The sequence below is a fragment of the Camelus dromedarius genome, chromosome 13 (assembly GCF_036321535.1).
Source record: "Camelus dromedarius isolate mCamDro1 chromosome 13, mCamDro1.pat, whole genome shotgun sequence".
NCBI classification, from domain to species: Eukaryota; Metazoa; Chordata; class Mammalia; order Artiodactyla; family Camelidae; genus Camelus; species Camelus dromedarius.
This window is the reverse complement of record NC_087448.1, coordinates 70723626-70733546: the sequence shown is the minus strand read 5'-3', so window position 1 is coordinate 70733546 and position 9921 is coordinate 70723626. Positions and strand designations below refer to the sequence as shown.

Below are 9921 nucleotides of genomic sequence, written 5' to 3'. Positions count from 1 at the left end.
GCCTTCACCACAAACGCCGCTGCCACCCTGCCCCCCTGCCTTGGTTCAGGGCCCTGTTCTGCTGCTTGCCCTGCCTTGTCTCCAGTGGCTGACAGTAGCCTGATGAGAGACCCAGCCTGCTCCCTGAGTCTAGCAGAAAGCCTGTGAGCCTGCTGGTGCCAGAGATGGGGGCTGGTGAGGGCTGCTGTGAGGCCCCCTCCTCCCTGTCTCCTTGTCTCCTAGGGGAGGAGACGTTTCTCATCACCTCCTAGGGCAGGCGACGTGTGAGCTCAGGGTAGAGCTGTGGCTCATGATCCAATCCCAGTTCCTTTGGGGGCCTAGGCCGAGGGCACGGGGAGCCACCTCTTGACGGCTCTCCCCTCTTGCTGGTTATGTAATAAGCTGTCTACGTCTACAACGGGTTTGTTACCCTTTACTGGGCAGATCAGCCAGGCCTTGGCCTTGGCCTTGCCTACTTGTCTGCTGACATCATCACAGAAGACAAACCAGACACTTCCTTACACTGTAACTGGAAACAGATACTAGTGAAAGAAAATTTTACAGTGTTTGTCAAAATTTAAACCACTATGTGGTGATCACTTCATAATGCTTAGAAATAATCAAATTACTATATTGTGTGCCAGGAACTAATATAGTGTTGTAGGTCAATTATACTTCAAAAAAGCAAACTCATGGAAAAAGAGATCAGATCTGTGGTTACCAGAGGTGGGGGCAGGGGCAGGGGGGATTGGATGAAGGTGGTCAAAAAGCACAAACTTCCAGTTATAAGACAAATAAGTATTAGGGGTGTCCTGTACAGCATGATACGTATAATTAACACTGTTGTATGTTATACCTGAACATTGTTCATAGAGTAAATCCTAAGTGCTCACATCACAAGGAAAAAATATTTTTATTTTCATTTTATTTGTACCTATATGAGATGATGGATATTCACTAAACTTACTGTGATCATTATTCCAGGATGTCTGTAAGTCAAGTCATCATGCCGTATACCTTAAACTTAAACAGTAGTATATGTCAATTATATCTCAATAAAAACTGGAAGACAAAAATTGAATCACTAAGCTCCTTGACCTATAAATTCCACTAGTAGGAATTCCACTTCTAGAAGTTCATCTTACAGAAATATGGACTCACCCACATGTGCATATATTATGTTATATATAGTGCAATTACAGAACCATGTGCAATAGAGTTCCTTTTAAAGTTATACAAATGGGTGTTTAAATACGTATGAGATAAAAATCTGGCATGTCATATTCCAAACTGCCTACCTTTGGGGAATAGGAACTTTATTTCTATCTTATACATTTTTGAATTAATTGAGAAAAATCTTACAATGAACACATATAAGTTAAATTTTTTATTTCAGAAATACATAAAAACAGAGTAAATAGCATAATGAAACCCATCAAGACTTAAAATATTTTGTCAAGTTTTTATACATTTAGGACAGCCTTCTCTTCCCTCTTCTTTTGCTATTGGAGAAACAGGTCACTTTTCCTACAAAACATCCCACATTCTGAGTTTGTCTGATTATTTCCATTGCACTTTCCCCATAGTTCTCGTAAACTGGAAATTGGACCTAAAGTTCTGAGTAGATGAAGCATCCACATTTTTGTCAACATGAGCCATGAAGTCTGATTGTTCTACTTTTGGGGGGTAGGAGGTAACTAGGTTTATTTATTTATTATTTTTCAAGTGGAGATACTGGGGATTGAACCCAGGACCTCCTGCATGCTCAGCATGCACTCTACCACTGACCTCTACCCTGCCCCTCATTGCTCTACTTCTAGTAATGCTAACGTTGGTCAGCGGGTTTCCAACCTGAAGTTGTGTTTTCCCCACAACCATCAATTGTCTGTGGAGAGATACTTTGGCATCCAGTTCCTCATTGGTCTCTCAGCTAATGACTTTGTTGTCTGAATCATTTATAAAATATTGAGATTCTCGATTTTTCTTCTTCACTTATTAGCTGGAATTCTGAAAAAAAAATAAGCTTTCTACCATCAACTAGTGTTATTTTGTTGTAATACTTTTAAAAATTTATTTTTAAAAAGATATCTAACTATTAGAATTGCTGTGGGTCTTCCTATATAGACTGAGAGTATCTGGAAGGCAGATACTATGTATTGATCTTTGGAATCCTAATGCCTAGTATGGGATGGTGCCTAGGGTGCACTTAGTAAGCTAAACAAATCATTGAGCCAACTCAGAGACCTGGTGATCCCCTCCAAAGGGATCTGCTGGATCATATATTAGTCTTAAACTAACTTCAGAGAGTTAATTTAAAAGAGTTAATTTTGTAAATTAAGTTGCCAACTATAAATTGTCATTCACCACCTGGTTCTACGAGAATGAAGTCACTGACCACTGCAGTCACTGACCTTCAATACACCCGGAGAGGGGATCAGGCAGGACCCACTTTGTGCTCTGGGGAAAACTGGCAAAAAAAAAGCCTTCAGATAGTTAGATATTTTCAGGAGAAGATTTTATGCGCCCAATTTCTTACGTCTCCCTGTATCCAGAAAAGTACTACAACCATTAGTAAGGACATCTGTGTGCTCCTTGTGACTAGCAGCAACCTGCCAAAACGTGTGCTTGGTTGCCCGTGCCGCCTTCACTGAGATCCCGCGTGTTTCCGGGGGCGTCCCTCCCAGCCCTCAGGCGGGCTGGCTCCCAGCGGGAGTCCTCGCTCTGCCCCAGCTGAAACTGAACTCACAACCCTGATCCTGTGCATTTATTTTTAGACAAAGTCCACCGTCAAATAAAAAGCCCGCTGCCGTAAAGAGTCTGCTTATTTGCAATTCAAAGTGAGAAAAAAATCTTACCTATTAACTCTGGGTGACAATTTTTTTTTTGAGGTGGGGGTCCTGACTGTTTCTGTCAATTATTCATAACCCGGACAAATTGCTTTTATGATGACTTCTGACTTTTCCCAGTGAGGGGGAAAAACCCAACTAGAAATCAGAAAATACATGTTTTAGCCTGATGATTTAAAAAATACACCTTACCTTTAGCAGCACTCACTAAGATACAGCAGCACCAGGAGCTGTTTCACTGGGGTCGCTCACAAACCGCACAGAAAACCAGGCGCCGCTGTCCCCAGGGAGCCTGGAGGCGCGGCTTGGAGGCCCCGCCCGCGGCCCGGAGGCCCCGCCCGCGGCCCGCCCACGTGGCTCTAGCCCCGCCCCTCCGGCTCTACCCCGCAGCCTCTCCCCAGCCTCGTCGCCGCGCTCTTCTCTCCGGCAGGGGCGCCTCTTGGCCCGCCCACCCGCTTCCGGGGGGCCGTGCGGGGCTCCGGCGCGCCCGCCCTGACGTCATTGGTGTGCGCGCGCGCGTCGCTCGTGGGTGGCGAGCCCGCCATTGGCCCCTCTGGCTGAGCGGCGTCCCGCGGCTTGAGGGTCGGGGCCTAGCGTGGGGCGCGTGTCGCAGCGTCTCTCCCGGCCGCTTGCAGAGCTCCGTTATGGCGGCGGCGGAGGGGTCGAACGCGGCCGCACTTCCCGGTTCGGGTGCCGACGGCAGCGGCGAGTCGCCCGGGGTCGAAGGAAAAGGAGTTGGGGCGGCGGGCGAAGAGAAGGGCGCGGCCGCGAAGGGAGCGGAGGCCGTCGGGGACAGCGAGGAGGACGGCGAGGATGTGTTCGAGGTGGAGAAGATCCTGGACATGAAGACCGAGGGGGTACGTAGGGGCCGGGCCGCTCGGCGCCGCCGGGGCCGTGCTGGGGCGGGGGCGGGGGATTCCTGCGCCGCAGGGTCACGTTGAAACGCTGCTTCGCTCCGTAGGCCATTGTCCCCGCCACCACCCCAGAGGGTGGCATCTCAGGTCTCCAGAACCGGAGCATCCTCGTCCCGGCTCCCTGCGCGTGGGGTCCCGGGAGTCCTCGGCGCGCCCCGCTCCCTCTCCGGTGGGGTCCTGCTCAGCTTCCCTGATCCCCGCAATGAGGTGCTTCCTCGTTTATGCCCTTGTGACCCTTTGTGTAGATCTCTGTTTTAGCATTGAGGGCATTGTCATTCTGTCCTGGCTTGTCTACTGTAGATTGTAGACTCCTTCAATACGGGGACTATGCTTTTTATTAATTTTTGTGTCACTAGCACTCTGATCCAGTGCCTAGCATGCAGTAATTGCTCAGTGTATATCAGACTGTTGAATGAGGGGATGAGTTGTGGGCTGGAGGCTGAGGGCAGGTGAGAGAGGATGGTGGAATGACGGACAATAGTCCGGTTGAGTCCAATAGGTGCAAGATGACCAAAGGCCCTACACGGTTGTCATTCTGTATATTGTATTCTTTTTACTGTCTGTTATTTCCTATTTGTCATACGTTACTTTGTGTAAATTTTTTTGTCCATTCATTCAGCAGGCTTTTTTTGTGTTCAGCTGCTGCATGGTAGGCGCTGTGTTAGGTCCTGAGGATGTAGAGACGAACTGAGTCAGACACCGTCGCTGACATTAAAATTCTGTCCAGTGGGGGATAAATAATCGAAATCCAGTGTCATTTATGTTGTTAGTTGCAATACAGTAAATATGGGAACATTTTTATGTGTAATTTCCCCAAATGGATTGTAAGTATCGAGGTGAGAGGGGAAGCAATCTTAGATTGCTTTGTAACACCTGTATTTATTTAACGGTGCTTGGCAGGTGGAAGATATCTTCAGAATTAAGATGCTTTACTTATTCATACAGTATTTAATTTTGCCAGTTCCAAGAACTTTCAGCATTGTACCTAAAGCCTCGTGTTCTAGTCAGAAGTAGATGAACCAAGAAACTTAAATGTTTAAGACAGTAAAGGAGGGTTAGACTTCAGTGATGTAAATTGAGTAAAAATTCTAGTTCTCAGGGCTTTGGATTTTTAGGTGCTCTTGTAAATGGGTGATTTGTAAGAACTACTTTATAAACGTTGCTGAGTGAGCCAGCCAGTTGACAAATATAAGGGTCCTGATAGCGATTTGTCAGAACTCCGTGTAACCCCACCCAAGTCAGGAAGTATAGGCTGCCAGCCTCAGAAACCCCTTTTGAACCCCTTTCTGATCAGTACTCCCTCCCACCCCTCAGAATCACTATCTTGCGTTGTTATGTGGTCATTGCCTTCTTGCTCTTTGTGTAATTTTCCCATCTAAGCATGCGTTCCTCAGTACTTCAGTTTTACCTGATTTTTTCCTTCATTTAAATGGAATCTCACTATTTGTCTGGTGTGAGGGTGCTCTTTTTGCTAAACAGTTTATCTTTGTGAGATTTAACCCATGTTATTGGAGCTGTAGTTTCTTTCATTTTTGTTACTGTGTAGTACAGTTGACCCTCAAACAAGACGGGGGCTAGGGGGTGTCTGACCCCCCCCACAGTTGAAAATCCACGTATAACTTTTGACTCTCCCGAAAACTAACTACTGATAACCTTTTGTTGACCGGAAGCAGAAGCCTTACTTATAAACAGTTAGCATATATTTTGTATGTTATGTGTATATACTGTATTCTTAACAATAAGGTAAGCTAAAGGAAAAAATGTTAAGAAAATCATAAGGAAGAGAGAATATATCTTCAGTACCATATACCCTGAGTTAACCTCGTCTGTTTACAAGGTGAATCGCCTGTCAGAACCTACATCAGTATTGTCTTACATGATGCAGAACACTGTAGATGTTACATGTATTACCAAAACTAGACATCAGAAATGAAAAGTAACATGAAAATGTAACAGTTCATGCATTGATGATAAAGCAGCAGCAGTACCATTCTTTACAGTGGCCTAGGGTAATCGATACAGCTGCTTCACGGCAGCCCAGCCTGTACACGAATGAATGAATGAATGAATGACTGGGAAATGTTTATGACATACAGTATTATAGTCATATTCATAATACAGTATTGGAAACACATTTTTAAAGACATCACTTACCTGTAATAATAATAGGCTGATACTCCTCATTTCTCCAATTACAAAAGAATATGTAACATAATTCTTTGAAAGCAGAGTTACAAAACATTAAGAAAACTGACACATTAATTTTATGTTAAATATCACTCACTTTATGCCTTTGTAATGATAGTCTAGTATCTACATATATTTTATGCATTCATGACATACTTAACCTTTTCTTAGTTTTTTCAACATTCTAGGCGATGTGGTTCATCTGTGACTTTTTTTAAAATTGTCATGTCTCTAAAAAATTTTCCGGTATAGTTATTGGAAGAAACCTGCATATACGTGGACCTTGCAGTTCAAACCCATGTTGTTAAAGGGCCAACTGTGTTCAGTTGTATGAATATATCACAATATCTTTTCTCCTACTGTCTATGGGCATTTGGGCTGTTTCCAATTTCTGTGAATTTTATTGAACATGTCTCCTAGTGTATTGTGCACAAACGTTTCTTTGGTCATATACACCTAGGAGTCGAATTGTTCAGACATAAAGGATGCATATGTCTTTAGCTTTAAGTGGAAACTTTTTGAAAATGGCTGTACAGGTTTACATTCCTGCTAATGGTTTACAAGGATTCCTGTTGTTTCTCATCCTAACGTGATATTGTCAGTCTGCATATTTTTTAGCCAGTTGTGGTGGGGTGTATGATAATATTACCCACTTGTAATTTGTATTTCTCTGAATCCTTCTTTAGTAATCAGTGTTGAAATCATTGAGCATCTTTTCATGTTTATTATTTCATTTTTTTGCGTCATTTTATAAAGTGCCTGTTCAGTTTCTTTCTACTGAGTTGTCTGTCTGTATTGATTTGTTGCAGTCCTTATGTATTCTAGGTTCAAACCCTTTGTTGGTGATATCATGCAAATATCTTCCTGCTGTGTATTTTTGTAGTTCATATGATCAGTGTAGGAAAACTTCATCATGATGTTGAATGCTTTTTATGTCTGGTTTAAGAGATCTTTCCCTACCCTAAATATTCTGTAATTTTTTTCAATTGTTTTGCTTTTCAGGTATTATATTTACACTTCACTTGGAATTGATTTTGTGTAATTGATAGTGTAATAATGTAAGGATAAGTTTCATCAAACAAGTCTTTTTTGTTCTTTAATAATGCCTTGTAAATTTAAGAATCAACTTGTTAATGTCCTTGCACACATAAAAACTTGGAATTTTTGAGATTTACATTGAATCTGGATAAATTTAGGATCAATTTAATTTCTTTCAATAATTTTTATAGCTTTCTGTGTTGACGTCTTATTAAATTGACTTTTAGTTACAATTGGTATTTTTGATGCAGTGGTAAATTGTCTTTTGAAAAATTTCATTGTCTTATTGTTTGTTGCTCATATAAACATACAATTAATTTTTGTATATTTACCTTTTGTTAAAGAAATTTCCTTTATTTCTAGTTGCTAAATACTTCTACTATGAGTGGCCGTTGAATTATATTAAATTTTTTCCCTGCATCTATTGAGATGATTGCATAATTTTTCTCCGTTATTCCACTAATATGGTGAATTACATTGATTTCCTAATGTTAAAATCAACTTTGTGTTCATAGAATAAACCAAAGTTGGTTGTGATATTACCCTTTATTAAATGTTAGATTATGTATTTCTTTATTATTTCATTTATTTCTGCTTTTTCTTTATAATTTTGTTTCCTTACTGTGTAAGTATTTCTCTAACATCTTAAGGTGAATACATAGCCTACTGTTCTTATTTTTATTTTGTTTAAATGGAAGTGCTGGGGATTCAATCCAGGACCTCATGCATGGTAAGCATGCACTCTACCACCGAGCTATACCCTCCCCCCATAGCTCACTGTTTTTAGCCTTTTTTGTAAATTGTATGTCTTTAGGACTGTAAATTACCCTCTAATCCTACTTTAGTTGAAGCTCGTAAATTATGTAACATGTTTGGTTTCATCCAGATAAAATTATTTTCCAATTTCCGTAAGTTACGTACAAATATATTGCATAATTTCCCAACATTTGAGTATAAGTAAATGTTTCGTGTACTTTAAAAGGATTTTTTATTTTAACTGACATATTCTTATATTGTTTTGCATTGAATATTGCTTGATTAATTGTGTTATTTAAAACCTGTAATACAGCTGCCAGCAAGCAAATTGGCTGTTACTTATAAACTTGAAACTCTGGGAATATGGGAAAGTAATTTGAAAATACTTTGAATGCAGGGGGTTATTCTCTACTTCATATTCCTAATATTATTGATATTTTAACTCATTTTTTATGATGTGTTTAAAGCAATACTAAAACAGATCAGATATCGTTATTTCTATTATTAACATAAAGTCCTTGAAATGCTTAAATACAGTTGCATTTTTTCTTAATATTTCATATTTTTAATACACTCGGACTCAGTGGCCTTGAGACTTTTTTAAACAAGAAAATTTAATTACCTCGTGTATATAATCTGGGAGGATAGGAGGACTGTCTGCTGCCCTTTAGTTTGGCTCACTGACTAAGCTAAAAGAAAACTTGGCTACCAAGAAAATAGACTATTTGGGGAACTTTGAAGATGAGTTGAGAGATCCCAGGGCTATTGTGAAAATTTTTAATACACAGCAAAGCCCTGCGCAGTATTTGGATAGACGTGACTCCTGTAAAAGAACATGTAGTTTAGAGATTTCATTTGTTTTGTATACTGCTGTACCCCTGAGACTCAAAAGGTTCCTGACACATAGTGATACCCAATAAATATTTGTTGAATAAATGAGTGAATCAAAACTGCTGAAATAAAAGCTGTAACAAGTATCAGTGACTTAAATCTGGAGCCAGAACTGGAGTATACTCTGTAATACTTGAGGATGTTTGTTCATACCCCTCGTTCTCATTGACTGGATCAGATTTAGTTGATAACTAGCATGAAGTTTATATATGTGTTCTTTGTTGAAATAAAACTTTACTAGTTTTCTGACTGCTTTTTTTAAATCAGAAAAGCTGCAGAAATTATATGGAATCTCCCATAGGCCTTCACCCAGATCCCCCAATTATTAATATTGGCTTTAATTTTTTTCCTCTATTTGTATACATTTTTTTTTCCTGGCCCATTTGAAAGTAAATAGTGTGGGTTTTTTTTAACCTGCATTTAGTAACAAATTTACCACTATTTTTATGCACACAGAAATAACATGGCCCACCAATCAGGATGGTTTGTTTCCGTGCCGTTACTGGGTACATTCAGGTACCTTATGATTATGAGGTATCCTGCACTCTGCCATGATGATGTAACTCTTTATGTGATGCTTCTACCAAGATCAAGAAGACTGCTCTTTCTAAAGGCAGTATTGCGCACTGTTGACTAGGATTTCTTTTCCTCTGCCTCTGTTCATACGGGTTGAACAACCATGCTGTCTCTCCTGGGTTTATCTTCAGTTTTAACTGCACCTTCGTAGAGGCTCTTTCCAAGTCGTACACTAGTAGTTTTCTGTTTGAGCAGTTTTGCTAAAAAAAATGTGTATACATTTTCTGTTGTTATAATCACTGTCCCCCTGCCCAGTTAGGTGGCTGAGCCATTAAACTGACATAGACTTTTAATTATTACATTAAAATTGTAAGGATTTTCAGGATTATTTTTGAAAGTTAAGAGATTAAGTCTATTCTTTTTCATTATTTCTTAGTTTCTAACCCTAGTGGATGCGGCTGCTTGGTGTTTCCACAGACAGCAGAATGACTGAAAGGCAGTGTGCCCATATGTGCAGGGTGAAATGGGAGGGACAGTGCCTGGCCCTCAGTTTGGAAGTTTATTGCCTTGGTGGTTGTGTGAATAAAATCAGAAGAGTGTTAAGTGTGTAGCTAGATTGGTACAGTTCATGCAGAAAACTTTTGCATGAGTGTGTTCTTGCTTCTCAGTGAGATTGGATATTGAGCAGAAAAGAAAAATCAGAAATATGGAGAAGTGAAAAATTGGGATATATATGATGAAGATTTAATAGCCATCAGATGTTTAAAGGAATTCTTATAAATGAGCAGGAAAAT

The 9921-nt window shown here is 40.5% G+C and overlaps 1 protein-coding gene across 1 annotated transcript in view; it reads left to right on the top strand.

Annotated features, from left to right (window-relative positions):
• Window positions 1-3281: 3281 nt before the first annotated feature.
• Window positions 3282-9921, top strand: part of MPHOSPH8 (M-phase phosphoprotein 8) — a 38266-nt gene continuing 31626 nt past the window's right edge. Inside the window, exon 1 of the mRNA XM_031465674.2 lies at window positions 3282-3682. Within this exon, the coding sequence (XP_031321534.1) occupies window positions 3470-3682 (213 nt within the window). The 5' untranslated portion in view covers window positions 3282-3469. The remainder of the gene's footprint in view (window positions 3683-9921) is intronic.